Source organism: Bufo bufo, chromosome 4 (genome assembly GCF_905171765.1).
Source record: "Bufo bufo chromosome 4, aBufBuf1.1, whole genome shotgun sequence".
NCBI classification, from domain to species: Eukaryota; Metazoa; Chordata; class Amphibia; order Anura; family Bufonidae; genus Bufo; species Bufo bufo.
This window is the reverse complement of record NC_053392.1, coordinates 358864999-358884718: the sequence shown is the minus strand read 5'-3', so window position 1 is coordinate 358884718 and position 19720 is coordinate 358864999. Positions and strand designations below refer to the sequence as shown.

Below are 19720 nucleotides of genomic sequence, written 5' to 3'. Positions count from 1 at the left end.
TCAAGATAGACAATAATAAATTTACCTAAGAACTCCCTAAGAATATCGTTCATTAAGTTTTGGAACACAGCTGGGGCATTGCTGAGTCCAAAAGGCATCACATGATATTCAAAGTGTCCTATCGGAGTATTGAACGCTGTCTTCCATTCGTCTCCCTCCTTGATTCGGATTAGATTGTATGCCCCTTTCAGGTCAATCTTGGAAAACCAGGTTGCCCCCAAAACCTGGTTAAATAAATCCGGAATCAATGGGAGAGAGTATCTATTTTGGACAGTGATTTTATTTAATCTCCGGTAATCAATACAAGGCCTAAGACCACCATCCTTCTTTTTAACAAAGAAAAACCCTGCTCCCATAGGAGAGACTGAAGGTCTAATATGCCCTTTAGCAAGGCTCTCCTTAATATAATCTTCCATAGCCTTGCGTTCGGGCCCTGAAAGATTATAAATTCGACCTTTAGGAAATTCGGCACCCTCAATTAGCTCTATGGCGCAATCATAAGGTCTATGGGGGGGTAGAACCTCTGGAGTAAGGGACGAGAACACATCAGAATATTCCTTAATAACAGAGGGTAGTGTATTAGACCTTACTGAAACCCCAGCCTGGACCATGGACAAGCATGAGTCACACTTAGGTCCCCATTTCACCAACTCTCCTTTGGACCAATCAATGGTGGGGTTATGTAAACGGAGCCAAGGCAACCCTAGTACCACCTCAACCGGTAGGTTCTCCAGGACTAGAAGAGAACATCTCTCAGAGTGGCACACACCCACGGACAGAGAAATTTCAGAGGTACATGACCTCACCGTACCACCAATCAGGGGAGTAGCATCAATAGCCATGACATGGATAGGTGTAGGTAAAGCAAACATTGGAATACCCAATTTACAAGCAAACTCAAAGTCAATAAAGCTGGCCGCTGAACCGGAGTCAATAAAGGCCTTACCCGGCCACTTATTAACCCCCAGAGAAATTGTTATGGGTACCAAAAGCTTACCTTTAGAAAAATCAGGGTGTACCTGGTCTTTAGGTTGTCTTGCCTTAGAAGACTTGTCAGAGAGGTCCCTCTTAGGACACTTGTTGATCCAATGGCCAGGATCTCCACAGTAGAAGCACTCTCCGCGTCTGCGACGAAGATTACCCCGGGTCATGCCAACCTGCATGGGTTCCTCGGTGGAGACCTCAGTGTTGTCCCTGGAAAAGGTCTCTGGCTGGACCACCATCTGAGAACAGAACTGTCGTTCTTGTCGTCTCTCTCTAACTCGTCTGTCAAGTCGGACAACTAGGGTCATCATCTCGTCTAAGGTCTCAGGAATTTGGTAATTGACCAATAGATCTTTTAAATTATCAGATAGACCAGACCTAAACTGACTCTTCAGGGCTGGTTCATTCCATCCTGAGGGGACACACCACCGTCTGAATTGGGTGCAATACTCCTCCGCAGGGAGATGGCCATGGCCCTGAACCAGTGCCCTAAGAGCTGTCTCGGCTACCAGGGCCCTGTCTGGTTCGTCATAGAGGGTACCCAGGGCCTGAAAAAACCCCTCCACAGAAGTTAGACAACTGGCCCCAGGAGGTAAAAAAAAATGCCCAGTCCTGGAGATCACCCTGTAGTAGAGAAATGATAATCCCCACGCGTTGGCTCTCGGGACCGGAGGACACGGGGCGCAAACGGAAGTAGAGTTTGCAATTCTCCTTAAAGGAGAGAAACCTCTTCCGGTCTCCAGAAAAGGGTTCTGGGAGCTTGATCTGGGGTTCAAAATATGGACTGGAGGACAGAGGAGTGGAAGAACCTTGCCCTAACTCACAAGAACGGAGTTTCTCTCCTAGCTCCTGCACCCTCTGTGTCAAGTTAGAGACATGGTCAGTCAGGGTAGTAAGAGGATTCATGATACAGTGGTTATTGGGCCTGTTAATCTGTAACGGTCACGTCCACACACACACAGGGGGAAGGGTAGTGACCACTGCGCTCCACCCTCACCCCTGGCCCTGCCTACTTGCCTCACAAGTCCTGATGACAGGGGACAACTGGACGTCAGTCCCTAACTTAGGATATGTGCAGGGAAGACAGACAAGACAAAATACGGAACATGAACGGACCGGGTCAGAACCAAGAGAGCTACGCAGTACAACGGATTAAGCAAAGAATGGTCAGGAGAAGCCGGGGTCAAATACCAGGAGAGTAGGGAAGTACAAGAGGAGTCCTAAGAGAGTAGGCAGGTGGGAGCCGAGGTCACAATACCAGGATGTATGCGCAGTACAGGAGGAGCAGGCAGAGGATCGTCAGGGAACAGGTTCAGGTAAATATTCAGTAGTCCTACAAATAGCCAGGAACCTAGAAATTAACAGGCAACCTGTAGCCAGCAGGCTGCCTGTATTTATAGTGGGGAGTGAGGGTCATGTGACGTGGCCAGCGTCACATGACCGACAGACCAACCAGTTGAGCACCGAGTGATCAGCTCGGCGCTCAAGGCAGACTAGGAGCAGGGAGCCACCCAGCTAGTAAAGCCGCCCTGGGAATGAGGTCAAACACAGAACCTCATTCCAAAAGCTAAGCAACAGTTCTGCGGGCAATGGGGGACCGAGTGCACCCTCGGAACCCCGTGACACGATCTTTCCTCATGACATACACATACTGAGGAGGAAGTTGGATATATAGCGTCTCCACCTAGAAACAGGTGGACGCACTAACTACAAGCTCCTCCTCAAATGAAATTAACAACACATGCTAAAAGGCATGATGCATTAAAACAAAAGAACACACAGCTCATGGATCAAAAATTCAATAATGTAACATCAAGTCGTGTTTCCGATTAAGTCCACTTGGTACAGTGGATCCCATTTGGAAGATCCAGAATGACTCACGGTTCAAAAGCTTCTTTTTATAATTACCACCCCTGGATGGTGGAGTAACCCTTTCCAAGCCTTGCACAATTAAACCCTCTGTATCACCACCATGCACCGCTGAAAAATGCAGGCTGACTGCAGACACATTTCTGGCATGTGAATGAGGAATGTAAGAGATGTGCCTGCATAGTCTGACCTTAAGGCCATTAGTGGTGCAACCAATGTACTGGAGGGAACAGAGAGTGCATGAGATACAATACACCACATGAGTGGTGTTACAGTTGATGTATTGTTTGATGGAAAAACTTTGATTCATGGCATAGGAAAAAACTTGCTTGCCAGGTCGCATATAAGAGCAACACGTACAAATTTTATGCCCACATTTATAGCTACCAAGACACCGCAGCCACACTGGAGAGGCTCGTGCCCCCTCAGAATATAAGGAGGGGCAGAGTCTATTTCCCAGTGTGGGTGCTCTACGGGCTGAGCACAAGATGCCACCTCTCAAAGCACTACGCCATTGGTCATCGGTTGACAATACAGGTAAGTGCCTTCCTACTATGTTACAAATCTGCGAGTATTGAGTGCTATAAGCAGTAACAAAAACAGGCAAGCGAGAAGCCGCAGAACGCATCTCCATGCGGCATGTTGCATCCTGAGTGCAGTTTCGTCTAATGCGAATAAACTCACCCTTCGGAATATTTTTAGCAACATGTGGAGGATGGCAAGACGCCGCATGGAGAATTGTATTGCCCGCAGTTTCTTTGCGAAAGGTGCGGGTATTAATTGAGTTTGTGCGCGTGTCACCCTCAAGAGACAAATCCAGAAAGGAAATACAAGTAGCATGGAAATGCAAGGTGAATCTCAAATTGCAAATGTTGCAATTCAAAAAATCCTCAAAGAGTGGTATGGCCGCCACATCGCCCGACCATATGAACAGCAGGTCGTCAATGTAACGGCCATACCACTCCAGAGAGGGTGCCCAAGGATTAGTAGGGGAGAATAAAAAATCTTGTTCCCACCAGGCCATATATACATTGGCCAGGGAAGGGGAGAATTTAGCTCTCATAGAAACTCCCGATAATTGCAGGAAAAACCTGTCATTTAACATCAAAAAAATTGTGTTTTAATAGAAAAAAAAACACATCGCACACGTAGCCCTGAAAAGGAATAGAGAAATTTGAATACACAGCAAGAAACCAACTTAATGCCTTAATGGCCAAATCATGTGGAATAACGGTCTAGAGGGAAGTCACGTCTGCAGTGATCCATGCAAAACGTGACTCCCACTTCAGGCTGTGAAAGGCCTGTAGAACACTCCTTGTATCTTGCAGGAAACCTTGTATATCCTGGACCAGAGGCTGAAGCAGAGAGTCAACCCAGGCTGAGAGGTGTTCCGAAAACGAGCCAATGCCCGACACAATAGGACGCATGGGAGGAGGAAAACCTCCCTTGTGTATCTTGGGACGGGAGTGGAAAATGGGGATAGCTGGAAATTGGACAAAAATAAAATCCCTTTGACGTTGATTCAGATAACCACTCTCCAGACCCCTCTCCAAGAGACACTGTATTTGTTGCTGAAAGAGGGGAGTGGGATCACCCGGAAGCTCCTCATAAACAGAATTGTCTTCTAACATTGATATATTTTGTAATTTATAGATAGCTTTGTCCAGGAGGACCACAGCTCCCCCCTTGTCAGCCGATTTAATAGAAATGTCGGGCATTGACTCGAGTTCGGACAAGGCCTGTCGCTCAGTGTAAGACAGAGTGTTAAAAGCAGTTGTCCTAGGCAATTGCATGTCCCCTTGTAGAGCAAATAGATCCCGTATGATTAATTCCTGATAATGGTCCAGGGCAGGAGTGCGTGAATGGATGGGATAAAACCCAGAATTATGAGTAATAAACTTATGTGCAAAATCACTGCCCGGATCAAAGTCAGAAATAGTACTGGATTGCTGTAAAAAAGATAAATTAGACAATTCTTGAAAAGAAATGGAGGACACAGATGATTGACATAACTCATCAAAAATATCTACACCAGCATCACACACAGGCAAGGTGGGCTCATTGGAAAGGGCTGGGGTGGAATTCTGGCAGTCCGCAAAATGTCAAACCCCGTACAAATCTGTTTAAATCTATAATGGTGCGGTAAATATCCGCCTGACAGGACGGGGAAAATGAAAGACACCTAGATAGAACATCTAGTTGTGACTGTGAAAAAATCTTTGCAGAAAGATTGAAGACCTGGATATTCATCTCATTCTCCTGTTGCGTGAGGGATATCGGCCTCCCTTTGGAATGTTTACGTCCTGCACGCCGTTTTTTGAATTCTTGATGGGAAGAATGTTACTAGCAGCACCGGACGTATCGTCTGATTCAAAATCTGGGGCTCCAGATGGTGTAAGCTCCGAAACAGAGTCTGAGGATTCTGGGTCAGTGGAGCTAAAAACCACGCTCCTAGATTGGTTTCTCCCTCTTTGGGAGCGATGATGTTTTTTCATAATGGAGCGTGGAATGCGAAATTTTTGGTCAGACCAAATATAGACTGACTGCATTTTATAGTTTTGGAGATCCCGGTTGAATTTTGCTTGTTTCACGGAGATGAGACTATCCTCAAGTTTGCATAGATTTTGTTGCAGTTTAGAGTCCAAGTCCGTGAACATAGATATAGAAGAGAGAGGGACGATAACTTCCTGTGTGGCTTTAATTTCCTCACGTAGTGTTGCGAGCGTATCCTCTTCATGTGAGGTAATCAAACTCATCAATTTCAGGGAGCAGTCAGATAGAATATCTTGCCATTTGGCGACGAAGGCGCCAGAATATACAGTGGTGGGTTTTTTCCGCAAACGGAGTCCACAAGATATCATGGAACGGTCCATATATTTCTTTAGGGTAGTGAGGTCCCACCACTTTCTCATTTCCTTCACCAGAAGCTTTTCTAGAGAAGCCATGTGGATTTTAAGATCCAAGGAATCTTGAGCAGATTTATCGTCAATGTTAAATATGGCATCCATTTTTGATAATCTCTCATCGCAGTTGTCAATTTCACGTAGTGAGGAGTGTAACATGTTATGGCTTAGAAGGTATAAATTGATGCACTTGTAACAAAAAGGCTGAATACAGGGGAGCAGCACCTCCCCATTAAGGCATTAAGTTGGTTTCTTGCTGTGTATTCAAATTTCTCTATTCCTTTTTTAGGGCTACGTGTGCGATGTGTTTTTTTTTTCTATTAAAACACAATTTTTTTATGTTCAATGACAGGTTTTTCCTGAAATTATCGGGAGTTTCTATGGGAGCTAAATTCTCCCCTTCCCTGGCCAATGTGTATATGGCCTGGTGGGAACAAGATTTTTTATTCTCCCCTACTAATCCTTGGGCACCCTCTCTGGAGTGGTATGGCCGTTACATCGACGACCTGCTGTTCATATGGTCGGGCGATGTGGCGGCCATACCACTCTTTGAGGATTTTTTGAATTGCAACATTTGCAATTTGAGATTCACCTTGCATTTCCATGCTACTTGTATTTCCTTTCTGGATTTGTCTCTTGAGGGCGACACGTGCACCAACTCAATTAATACCCGCACCTTTTGCAAAGAAATTGCGGGCAATACAATTCTCCATGCGGCGTCTTGCCATCCTCCCCATGTTGCTAAAAATATTCTGAAGGGTGAGTTTATTCGCATTAGACGAAACTGCACTCAGGATGCAACATTCCGCATGGAGATGCGTTCTGCGGCTTCTCGCCTTTCTATGAGACAATATTCCCAGCACGGTTTAGCATATGCCCAGAAGGAGGCCCAGTCCAGACCTAGACAGACATTATTATTTACTCACCACAAGCGCACACGTCGCTCTGATAACTCAAATAAGTCACTGCATTCTCGTTTACCTGTTTTTGTTTTTGCTTATAGCACACAATACTCGCAGATTTGTAACATAGTAAGAAGGCACTTACCTGTATTGTCAACAGATGACCAATGGCGCAGTGTTTTGAGAGGTGGCATCTTGTGCTTAGCCCGTAGAGCACCCACACTGGGTAATAGACTCTGCCCCTGCTTATTGTAATGACCGACGACACGCACAGGGAGGAAAACAGGGAAAGCCCTGCCCAAGGGAGAGGGAAAGGTGGTGACCCCTAACTCACCTTGCGGCTGGCACCTGACTGCCCTGACGTCCCTAGACGGGTTCCTCACCCGTGCGGCGATCGCGTGCCTAAACCCTGGCTTTCCCTAATATGAGCCCTGGATAGTGAACAGGCCGGTGGGATCGCTAGTCCACACCACTATCACTAAGAGGGAAACACCAGGGAGAGGACAGACAAAACATACAAACACATACACCCAGGTGGGCGACCACAATAAACCAAAAAGGTCCAACAGGGATCTGGAGGGTAGTGTACTGGACCAACTACCAGCGAACGCAGCAACACAGCTCCAGAAGGTCAGAATAGATGTCCAGGCAGGAAGCTCTATCTCTGGCAACCAGAGAAGTGTGAGAGAGAAATATAAGGAGGTCTGGGAGTGCTGGACAAGAAACAGCTGAGGAGAAGGAGCTACGGATCCCTGAGTGAGCCAAAAGGGTTTGCTAAGCAAACCCAGAAAGCTACCATAAGGAAAACAGCCCTATCTTAAATAGAGCGTGCAGCCAACCGCTGCGACTTCCTGACCCCGGGTATAACGGAGTCAGGCGTGGTCCTCGACACCCTCGTGACACTTATATTCTGAGGGGGCACGAGCCTCTCCAGTGTGGCTGCGGTGTCTTGGTAGCTATAAATGTGGGCATAAAATTTGTACGTGTTGCTCTTATATGCGACCTGGCAAGCAAGTTTTTTTCTATGCCATGAATCAAAGTTTTTCCATCAAACAATACATCAACTGTAACACCACTCATGTGGTGTATTGTATCTCATGCACTCTCTGTTCCCTCCAGTACATTGGTTGCACCACTAATGGCCTTAAGGTTAGACTATGCAGGCACATCTCTTACATTCCTCATTCACATGCCAGAAATGTGTCTGCAGTCAGCCTGCATTTTTCAGCGGTGCATGGTGGTGATACAGAGGGTTTAATTGTGCAAGGCTTGGAAAGGGTTACTCCACCATCCAGGGGTGGTAATTATAAAAAGAAGCTTTTGAACCGTGAGTCGTTCTGGATCTTCCAAAAGGGATCCACTGTACCAAGTGGACTCAATCGGAAACACGACTTGATGTTACATTATTGAATTTTTTGATCCATGAGCTGTGTGTGTTCTTTTGTTTTAATGCATCATGCCTTTTAGCATGTGTTGTTAATTTCATTTGAGGAGGAGCTTGTAGTTAGTGCGTCCACCTGTTTCTAGGTGGAGACGCTATATATCCAACCTCCTCTTCAGTATGTGTATGTCATGAGGAAGGATCGCTATTGTTCCTGATCCGAAACATGTAATTGGAGTGTAACTGGCTTTTACCCCCACTGAAAGATAAAGGTAACATTTTAATCGAGCTGGACCCCTTCTTCCTTTTTACATAGACATCACCAGACGCTGGGTTTCATCCCTTTTGATGCTCTGACAGGCCTCTACTGCAACTGTCTTCAGTTCCTTCTTGTTCTTGGGGCATTTTCCCTCCAGTTTTGTCTTCAGCAAATTAAATGCATGCTCAATCGGATTCAGGTCAGGTGATTGACTTGGCCATTGCATAACATTCCACTTCTTTCCCTTAAAAAACTCTTTGGTTGCTTTTGCAGTATGCTTTGGGTCATTGTCCATCTGCACTGTGAAGCACCATCAAATGAGTTCTGAAGCATTTGGCTGAATATGACCAGATAATATTGCCCAAAACACTTCAGAATTCATCCTGCTGCTTTTATCAGCAGTCACATCATCAATAAATATAAGAGAACCAGTTCCATTGGCAGCCATACATGCCCACGCCATGACACTACCCCCACCATGATTCACTGATGAGGTGGTATGCTTAGGATCATGAGCAGTTCCTTTCCTTCTCCATACTCTTCTCTTCCCATCACTCTGGTACAAGTTGATCTTGGTCTCATCTGTCCATAGGATGTTGTTCCAGAACTGTGAAGGCTTTTTTAGATGTCGTTTGGCAAACTCTAATCTGGCCTTCCTGTTTTTGAGGCTCACCAATGGTTTACATCTTGTGGTGAACCCTCTGTATTCTCTTGATTGTTGACTTTGACACACATACACCTACCTCCTGGAGAGTGTTCTTGATTGGTCATCCACCACAGTTGTTTTCCGTGGTCTACCGGGTCTTTTGGTGTTGCTGAGCTCAACGGTGTGTTCCTTTTTTTAAAGAATGTTCCAAACAGTTGTTTTTGGCCACGCCTAATGTTTTTGTATCTCTCTGATGGTTTTTTTTATTTTTTTTTCAGCCTAATGATGGCTTGCTTCACTGATAGTGACAGCTCTTTGGATCTCATCTTGAGAGTTGACAGCAACAGATTCCAAATGCAAATAGCACACTTGAAATTAACTCTGGACCTTTTATCTGCTCATTGTAATTGGGATAATGAGGGAATAACACACACCTGGCCATGGAACTGCTGAGAAGCCACTTCTCCCATTACTTTTGGCCCCTTAATAAGTGGGAGGCACATATGCAAACTGTTGTAATTCCTACACCGTTCACCTGATTTGAATGTAAATACCCTCAAATTAAAGCTGACATTCTACAGTTAAAGCACATCTTGTTTGTTTCATTTCAAATCCATTGTGGTGTATAGAACCAAAAATTTTAGAATTGTGTCGATGTTCCAATATTTATGGACCTGACTGTATTAAACATATGCTGTAGGCACAGATTGTTATGTTCAGTGTAAGCCACTATACATATACAATTTTTTCCATAATACAGAAAAGAAAATTGACCCAGCAGCAACAAAGAAAGGTAAATGCATATTGTAATTATGAAAATGATTTATTAGATCTGTATTATGCAAATTAATTCTACTTTATATAGTATCATATACAAAAAAGTAATGCCGCCTTTATGTCAAAGATCTTTTTTGGGGGAAGTGTTTAAAATGTTGAAACACTGAATCACTTTGACACCAGATGCGTATAATTGTATGGATACAATTTTATGTTGATCTGGTTCCCGCTCCAGGCATTTATTCATCTCCTCCACGGACATCCTCACATCCCCTACAGAAACAGGGCACAGCTTTTCTTCCACTCCCACTCCTTCATTTATATGTAAACTGATGTGTTGCCATTATGTCTTATAATTGCTGATCATTTGCAAGAGAAGCCAAAAAAGCATCAGTTGGTAATCTGCATGAGGCACTAAATTTACTGCTGGATGTCTCCCTGCTAATACATCTGGACAACATGGTCACTGACAATGGCAGGATTATTTTGGCTGTGCTGCATTTTGGGGGAAATAACACAGGCTCATTGCATGGTGCTCTGATAAGATAGTGGTATAAACCTTTATTTTTTTTAAGTTTCATGCCTTGCTGACTGTGCATATTTCAGCCATTCTTATGTGGCCGAAGAAGGCCCTCCTGAACTTACAATAGAATGGTTTGCCTACGCTCCACTTGATCTGCTATATTCCAACTCACTGGAATTTTACATTGCTTTTGCTGGATCGTCTAAATGAGCAGCATTAAGAGGTCAAAGATTGCATCATACAGAAGACTACCAAAGCAGGAATCATGTGTTACATTGAGGTCAGGCAGTGGCAGCTAAGCAGAGTCAAGAGTCATATATGTATGCCCTTCGAAGAGGCAACAAGATTTTTGAGTGGGGATAACAATGACATCAATGATGTTATCCCCCTGATATTTATATTAGAAAAAATGCTGATGTAACAAGGGATAGTGGAAGAAGAACAGCTTTCACGTTCTCCTTATTGCACTGTAGCTTGTGGGTCAGGCAGTGGCAGCTAATCAGAGCTTCGACACGAAGGATGTCACATGGAAAAGGAAGTGGGGGAGGTTGAAAATCTGTCCAGCAGCAGCCAACTCAGTTTTCTGAACATGATTGAACAGTTGTTTAGTTATGTGCCATGCCAACCTGACGCACATCAGCAATTGGATACGTACTGCCTGAACAACCAGGTTCAGTCTTATCTAGACTGTGCCCTTTCTCCGGCACATACCCTCTTCCCTGATCCTATGGAATTTTGGAGAGGCAGATAGTAACAGTAGCCAGGACTGACTTAGTTTGTTATGAGAATATTTTCTAGTTTCCAGTTTACTGTCAGAGAGGGTATTCAGTGCAGCAGATGGCGATGTCACACCTACTGTACGTAAGTGGACAAAATTGTCTTCTGCAAGTGTATAAAACAATTTGTGAAAATGAATGTGGCCTGGATTTGCGAGGATTTTCACGCACCTCTGGCTGAGGCCAATAAATAAATCTCCAGTGCTGAGTGACCATGGCTATTTAATGCCAGCCCAATGCTTCATTGGGCTGGCATTAAATAGCCATGGTCACTCAGCACTGGAGATCTATTTATTGGCCTCAGCCAGAGGTGCGTGAAAATCCTCGCACTGTCTGCCTTTCCATCATGTTCAATACTGTATTGCTGCTGCCACCACAGCACAGTTGCACATCTGCCTTGTTTGTGAGGTTCCACTCTGTACTGCTGCTTCTCCCAAAAAAGTTGAATTTTGGACATCTGTTCAGAGCAAATAATATATATATATATATATATATATATATAAAAAAAAATATGTATAAAAATAGGCAGGCATCCGCCCCAATAAGACATATTTTGAAATGTTTTTAATTTAAAAATAGCATAACAAAGTTGATGGTGCATTGTGTTTTAAACAGGTTGTTAGTTAACACTGTCAAGCATGTGTTTACCCATAGCTATATGTGTCACTGACATTGTTTACTAATGCTGGCTGTGTTAGGCTACTTTCACACTGGAGTTTATCTTGTTCCACCAGGCTGTTCTGGCAGGGGAACAGCTTGCCAGATCCATACTACAGTGTACACCCGTGTGTTGCACTATAATGGGGAGTGCCGTGGATCCGGGCACAGCATGGCAAATATGCTGAGAGGAGTCCAGAAAAAAAACACTGCGTGCCACCTCTCTGCATATTTGTTGTGCTGCGGCCGGATATACACCTCTCCCCATTATAGTCAATGGGACCAGGCGGACTTCCGACAGCACACACTGTAGTACGGATCCAGAACAGCCTGCTGGACCAAGTAAACGCCAGTGTGAAACTGACCTTAAAGAGTTTGAAATGGGAGAAAGAGAAAAATCAAAAATAATAATAATAATAATAATAATAATAATAAATAAAAAAAAGAAAAAGGCTAATTAGAGCCTTCAAAATTTTCAGATTTTTTTTTTTTCAAATCGGACCTAAAATAAATTTCAAGAAATCTTTAGTCCACACCTAATTTTTAATGGTTAATATTTCTACAAAACCAAATGCAATGTATTCTGTAAATATCTATTCATATGATGATAGTATTTTTCTATTTTGCAGAAACATTAATTACTTATATTGATTTCATTATTTCATGTTTACAATGGCATTTTGATTTTTTTAATAAGCACTTGTAAGAAAATATGAAGCATTATGAACAAAATGAAAACATATTAAATGATTAATCACATAATAAAAGTTCCATATGGCAAATGTATACTTAATGCAGCATGTAATCTTGTGTACTTCTTACGTTATTATAGTTAATACATCTTAATTAAAGCAATAATTAAATGAAGGATTATGATTAGTACTGTACTTCTGCTATAGAAAATAATACTGCATAAAGTATATACTAGTTCCATTTATTAACAATAAAGCAGTGTGATTAATACATAGCTTCTGCTGTATATGCACAAAATAATTAGAGATGAGCTAATCGAATCCCACAAAGTGCAATTCGATCCGAATTTCAGGATAAATTTGATTCGCATTGAAGCCAAATTTCTTCGTGCTTCGTGTTAGCGAATCGATTTAACCTGAAATAGTGTAAAAAACAAAATCATGTATGTTTCTGGTTCTTTCTCCTGTGCTTGTCTTCTGGCCACTCTCTTTCTCTTGTTTAGTACTGCATAGTCTATCTGGTTCTGATCTCGGCTTGTCTTCTGACCACTCTCTTTCTCTTGTTTAGCACTGCATAGTCTATCTGGTTCTGATCTCGGCTTGTCTTCTGACCACTCTCTTTCTCTTGTTTAGCACTGCATAGTCTATCTGGTTCTGATCTCGGCTTGTCTTCTAACTACTTTTTGTCTCTTTTTTGTTACTGAGTAGCCCGACTGGTTTTGAATAATTTACATACTGCATACTACTCGGCATTATGTTTACCTGTCTTTGTTTATTAGTCGGTCTCTGCCCTTATATAGCGTAGGAACTGTCGCCTGGTAGCGGTCTAGCTATCTAGGGCTTTAATGCAAGTAGGTAAGGAAAGAGGAGGCAACTCTTTAATACTTCAAATAATATACTTTAATAAAGTATTTGGAGTTGGAACATCCTTTAGCCAAAGTAGATATTGGCTACAAAAGGGCACCTCTCTCATTGCATATTCCGACACAGACAGTTCATTAATTTCAATACATAATATGTAATACTTCATTTCTGCATGTATTTTGTACTAAAATAATTTTCCTAATTGGTTTTAATTTTAAGTGTTGCTACTTTTGACTTAAATAGCTTATGTGTATTCTACTGCATAGCAAGCTGCAGGGTAATGTTCTGAGTTAAATCCAACAGATGAGCTCTTTGATGGCTTTGTGTGCAGTCCCTCTTCCACCTCCTCTAAAGCTAATCTTTATTATTTATCTTTATGTCATGATTAGGCCACATGCACACAACCGTGGTGTGTTTTGCAGTCCGCAAATCTGCAATTTGCAGAACGGCATGGACAGCCTTTAATATAAATGCCTATTCTTGCCTGCAAAGCGCGGACAAGAATAGGACATGTTATATTTTTTTTGCGGGGCCACGGAACGGAGCAACGGATGCGGACAGCACACGGAGTGCTGTCCGCATCTTTTGCAGCCCCATTGAAGTAAATGGTTCCGCATCTGAGCCACCAAAACGGCGGCTCGGATGCGGACTAAAACAACGGCCGTGTGCATGAGGCCTTAGAGCAGGGATGCTCAACCTGCGGCCCTCCAGCTGTTGCAAAACTACAACTCCCAGCATGCCTGGACAGCCTACAGCTAATAGAGCATGCTGGGAGTTGTAGTTTTGCAACAGCTGGTTGAGCATGCCTGCCTTAGAGTGTCTTTCTGAAATCTACTATGTAGTGCAATACATGCAAGCTATTGAAGCCAAAATGGAAAAATGTTGATTTAACCCAGTGAGAAAAGTGCGCTTGCCCAAAAAAACATGCAATTCAATAAAAAAATAAATTTAAAAAAGATTTTTTTGGTAAACTAAGGAACCTTAGTATAAGATTCAGCAATTTCCACCAAAATAACAACAACTGTATTTATCTACTGTATATCAGATAGATTTCTAATACAGCGTCATGGCATTCAATAAGGCCATTAATACCGCTGTATGAAAATATTCCAGGATGATAAATTTCATATTGTATATCAAGAAAGTTTTTCCACAAAGCTCAGTATACATTGAACCTCACTCAAAGATAAGCAGCCAGAAATATGGCGAGCAGTATGGTTTTGTTTTTTCGCATCATATATAGTGTTGAGCGAATCAAAGTTAATTAAGTCAAATTTGATAAAAATTTCAAGAAAAATTTAATTTGCCTCGAAGCCAAATTTCCTGGCACTTTGTTTCAACTAATACATTTTTCCTGAAATGGCGGTAAAAAAAAAACATACTCGCCTCGTGCCCATCTTGATTAAAGAAAATACACCAATTCTCTTGTATGCTGACATGTGACATCACCACGTCATCATGATGGGTGGACGCGGTGATGTCATCGCATCAGTGCGTGCCCCAATTGACGTGTTCTTCAATCAAGATGTCCGCAATGTCCTCTCCACAAAAAAATTGATGATTTTAGTGAATATATTTTTTGGTTTTAACCCCCGATTAACCCCTTGATAGACAGAATTTCTTGATTAACTTCGGCGAAGCAGCCAAATCCAATTTTTTAAAACGTTGCTCATCTCTAATCATATTATGGGTCAAAAGGTACACAATAATGTGCATGAGTTCATAAACATAAGCTTAAAGGGGTTGTCTAGCTGTTTAAAACATTTGAAAAAAAAAAAAAAGCTCTACAAAGCATAAATTAATATTTGACCTTACAAATCCCCTGCAGTCCCTTATCTAAATCCTCACAGTCCCTTGCTAGTCTCTGCTTCTCACTCTCTCATGACACACAGGAAATATCCAAACACTAGCTGAGGCAGGTCATCTCTGTGCCCAGTGATTAGCTGAGTAATCATTTTCTGTCGCTGGGGACCAATAAGGTTATTATTCTGTATCATTTGAATCCTTAATGGATGGACAACCCAATAAGTGTATAAAGAAAATATTCACCTTTATGTTTGGCTTTCTTGATCACTTATACTGTATGTTAGTAGCAACTTGGAAAAGTTCTGAGTACTTCTGAAAAGTAGTAGGAAAATAAATTATATATTTGTGAGTTTTCGGCTTATATAATTGACCCCTGTGAATACAGTGCATGAATAATTTAACAATACCATCTATTTGATGGATTATTTTGTCCTTTGTGCCCTTTATGTTTCTTGCAGGTTTATAAAAAACATTTAATACAGTAATATCTCTGGGAACAAATTCCAAAATTGTCTTTGTTATCTACTGTAAAATTTTGTTTGAGTCAATGAACAATTAAGTAAATTAAAATATGCCATGATATAAATATCTTAATATTACCGTATTTTTCACTCTATAAGACGCACCTGACCATAAGACGCATCTAAATTTTAGAGGAGGAAAATAAGAAAAAAATCTTTTTCATCAGACCTCAGCTTAGAGCCCCAATCAAACCCTCAATGTTAATCAGACCTCAGCTTAGAGCTCCAATCAGACTGCCAATGTTAATCAGACCACAGATCAGACCCCCAATGTTAATCAGACCTCAGCTTAGAGCTCCAATCAGACTGCCAATGTTAATCAGACCACAGATCAGACCCCCAATGTTAATCAGACCTCAGCTTAGAACTCCAATCAGACCGCCAATGTTAATCAGACCACAGATCAGACCTCCAATGTTCATAAGACCCCCAATCAGACCTCAAATCACATCCCCAATGTGAATTAAAAAATAAAACATTCAGACCCAAAATGTAAATGACCCCCAAACATACGTCAGATAAGATCCCCAATGTGGATATGATCCCAAAGCAGACTTCATATCAGACCCCCAATGTGAATGACCCCCCAAACAGACTTCAGATCAGAATCACAATGTGAATGAACCCCAAGCTGACGTCAGATCAGAGCCCAATGTGAATGACCCTCCCAAGAAGATCTCAGATCAGACCCCCAGGCTCAGAGCAAACATAAAAAAACAATTCACTTAGCTCTCCTGCTCCGGACACCACAGCCGCCACTCCTCATATCTACGCTCTTCTAGTTCAGCCTGCTGCACACTGTGCTATGACCAGATGCGCAGAGCATGAGGTCACAGCATGTCAATGTCCTCATGATGTGCGCAGTCACAGCGAGCTGCAAAGGACCAGGATGTGGTAAATACAGAGCCCAGGTAGTGCTGCATTCACTGCTTCCTGGTTGTCCTGTACTAATGAGCACTTCCATAATCGAAGCGCTCATTAGTATTCGCCCCATAAGACACACTGACATTTCCCCCCACTTTGTGGAGAAAAAAAGTGTCTTAGGGTCCATTCACACTTCCATGGTGTATTGCGAATCCGCAAATTGCGGGTCCACAATACACTGGGTCGCACATGGCCAGCACTAAATAGAGAAGTCATATTCTTGTCTGCAGCTGCGGACAAGAATAGGACATGCTCTATTTTCTTGCGGAGCTCCGGACCGGAAGATTGGGGCCGCTCTCCGGAAATGCGGATGCGTAGAGCACATAGTAGCACATATTCCGTCACCATAGAGAATGAATGGGTCCGCACCCGTTCCAGATAATTGTGGAATGGATGCGGACCCATTCTACGGACGTGTGAATGGAACCTTATAGGGCAAAAAATACAGTAATCATTTTAAACCTTAAAACATAAGAGAGAAGTAGAAGGAGCAGTTGTTGTACTGAATGTGGGAAATTGGCAAATATAATTAAACTGTGTATTATACCTGAACATAATGAGTTAATTTATTAAGATAACATTTTTATGTAAAATGAAAAATACTTATTCATTACACATTTTTATATAGTAAAAATAAATAAAAATCCAATGGCTTATGGAAAACTACAGCTACCAGCATGCTGGCAATTGTAGTTCTGCAACAGCTGGAGATTCATAGGTTGAAGACCACTGAATTATTTACTTGTTTTGAATATGGTGTGGGGGGTCAGAGTAGTAAGCTACTATGCTATAGTAGGTAATAATAGGCATCTTGTAGGTCACAATTATTCCTAAATCTGTTTCTGAAATAACAATTAAGATATAAGAATATGAGATAACTCAGTGGAACTTAACAATGTTTTCCAAACTAAACAAAATAAAACTAGTAGATCAATGTGCAAAAACCTTAGTAAGAAAAAACAACAAAAAACAAAACAAAAAAAAACATAATAAGTTTTTAAATCCATCAATATCAGCAGCACAGTCCAATGTCCACAGCTATGGATTATGCTTTACCTTTCAAATCACAGTGCTTGCAGTGTTGGGGCTCAGCTTCTGGGCTCCAGGTAATAAGTTCCTGAAAGAAAAGCAGCACTCTTCTTTCAAATACTTAATAAGTTTATTGACTGAACATAGCGACATTTCAACTAAGTCCCCTGCTTTAGTGCTGCTAGTCCAGTGGTCCCACGCTGGTCTTAGTTTACCTTCTATAAGGATGCCAAGGTTGGCTGGAGTGGTCACATGCTGAGATGTTTCATCATCTCTTCAGCAAGTTAAGCAGAGATTGGTGGCAAACCATTTGATCAACCCAGCTAAAGCCACAGGGGATTTAATAGATGAATGCAAGATATATTTATTTATGGTTCTGTATTCGAAGCTATCATATTTTTTTTACACCTGGAAAATCTATTTTAATCCCATGGTGACATCTAGCCTATATATTTACAGTGCTTTTTTCCAACTGGTTTGCACAATTTGCTTTACATCTGCAGTAGTGATGATCGAACATGCTCGGCTGAACACCAGTTCGGCTCGAGTACAGTATCTCGATGCTAAGCACATGGCGGTATTTGGCCGAATACCGCATGTGCTCGAGCGCAATACTCGAGTCTCCGCCCAACACATTTCTTGGCTGCTACGCAGCCAACAAACGTTCGGGTGAGTACTGCCCTCACTGTAATGCCGTAGCCATGTTGGCTGCTGGCATTACAGTGATTAGCTGGCCGGAACGCATCATCGGGTGCTATATAACACCCAATGACTCATGTCCGGCTCATTCTTAGTCAGGGAGAGCTATGCTTAGGAAGGGACAGACAGTGTAGGGAGTGATTTAAGAATATTTTTACCACCAAAACTTTTCAGAGACCCAAAAGTCCTTTTAAGGACTATTGTGTGTGGCAGCAGCAATATCTTTTTTTTAGAGCAAACTGCACTAAATAGCTAAAACTTTACAGACTCAAAAGTCCTTTTAAGGGCTATTGTGTGTGGCAGCAATATCTATTTTTAGTGCATCCTGCGCTAAATAGCGTGCAATAGTTAGGCCGCTGCAGACAGCGACAGTAGCTATGCCACATCTCCAGTGTAAAGTCTGCGCATTCAAAAAAAAATCTGTGACATCCAGTGTACCTTTTCTGTAGACGGTGTGCGCTTCTGAAAGTGACATTAGCTGAGCCACATCTCCAGTATAAAGTGTGCGCATCCAAAAATATATCTGTGACATCCAGTGTACTTTTTCAATAGACGATGTCCGCTCCTGAAAGTGACATTAGCTGCGCCAAATCTCCAGTGTCAAGTGTGCGCATCAAAAAATATCTGTGACATCCACTGTACTTTTTCTGTAGACTGTATCCGCTTCTGACAGTGACATTAGCTGCGCCAGATATCCAGTGTAAAGTGTGCGAATCCAAAAATTTATCTGTCACATCCAGTGTACTTTTTCTGTAGACTGTGTCCGCTTCTGACAGTGACATTAGCTGCGCCAGATATCCAGTGTAAAGTGTGCGAATCCAAAAATGTATCTGTCACATCCAGTGTACTTTTTCAATAGACGGAGTCCGCTTCTAAAAGTGACATTAGCTGCGCCACAGTAGATGGTGTCCGCTTCTAAAAGTGACATTAGCTGCGCCACATCTGCAGTGTCAAGTTTGAGCATCCAAAAAATATCTGTGACATCGAGTGTACTTTTTTAGTAGACGGTGTCCGCTTCTGACAGTGACATTAGCTGTGCCACATCTCCAGTGTAAAGTGTACACATCCCAAAAATATCTGTGACATCCAGTGTACTTTTTCAATAGACGGTGTCCGCTTATGACAGTGACATTAGCTGCGCCAGATCTCCAGTGTAAAGTGTGTGCATCCAAAAATGCATCTGTGACATCCAGTGTACTTTTTCAATACACGGTGTCCGCTTCTAACAGTGACATTAGCTGCACCAGATCTCCAGTGTAAAGTGTGCAAATCCAAAAATATATCTGTGACATCCAGTGTACTTTTTCAATACACGGTGTCTGCTTCTGACAGTGACATTAGCTGTGCCACATCTCCAGTGTAAATTGTACACATCCAAAAAATATCTGTGACATCCAGTGTACTTTTTCAATAGATGGTGTCCGCTTATGACAGTGACATTAGCTGCGCCAGATCTCCAGTGTAATGTGTGTGCATCCAAAAATGCATCTGTGACATCCAGTGTACTT

At 42.3% G+C, this 19720-nt stretch overlaps 1 protein-coding gene across 1 annotated transcript in view; it reads left to right on the top strand.

Moving 5' to 3' along the window:
• LOC120999212 (titin homolog) overlaps nucleotides 1-19720 on the top strand; it is a 946165-nt gene that overhangs the window by 497831 nt on the left and 428614 nt on the right. The window contains exon 47 of the mRNA XM_040430085.1: nucleotides 9705-9737. Within this exon, the coding sequence (XP_040286019.1) occupies nucleotides 9705-9737 (33 nt within the window). The remainder of the gene's footprint in view (nucleotides 1-9704; nucleotides 9738-19720) is intronic.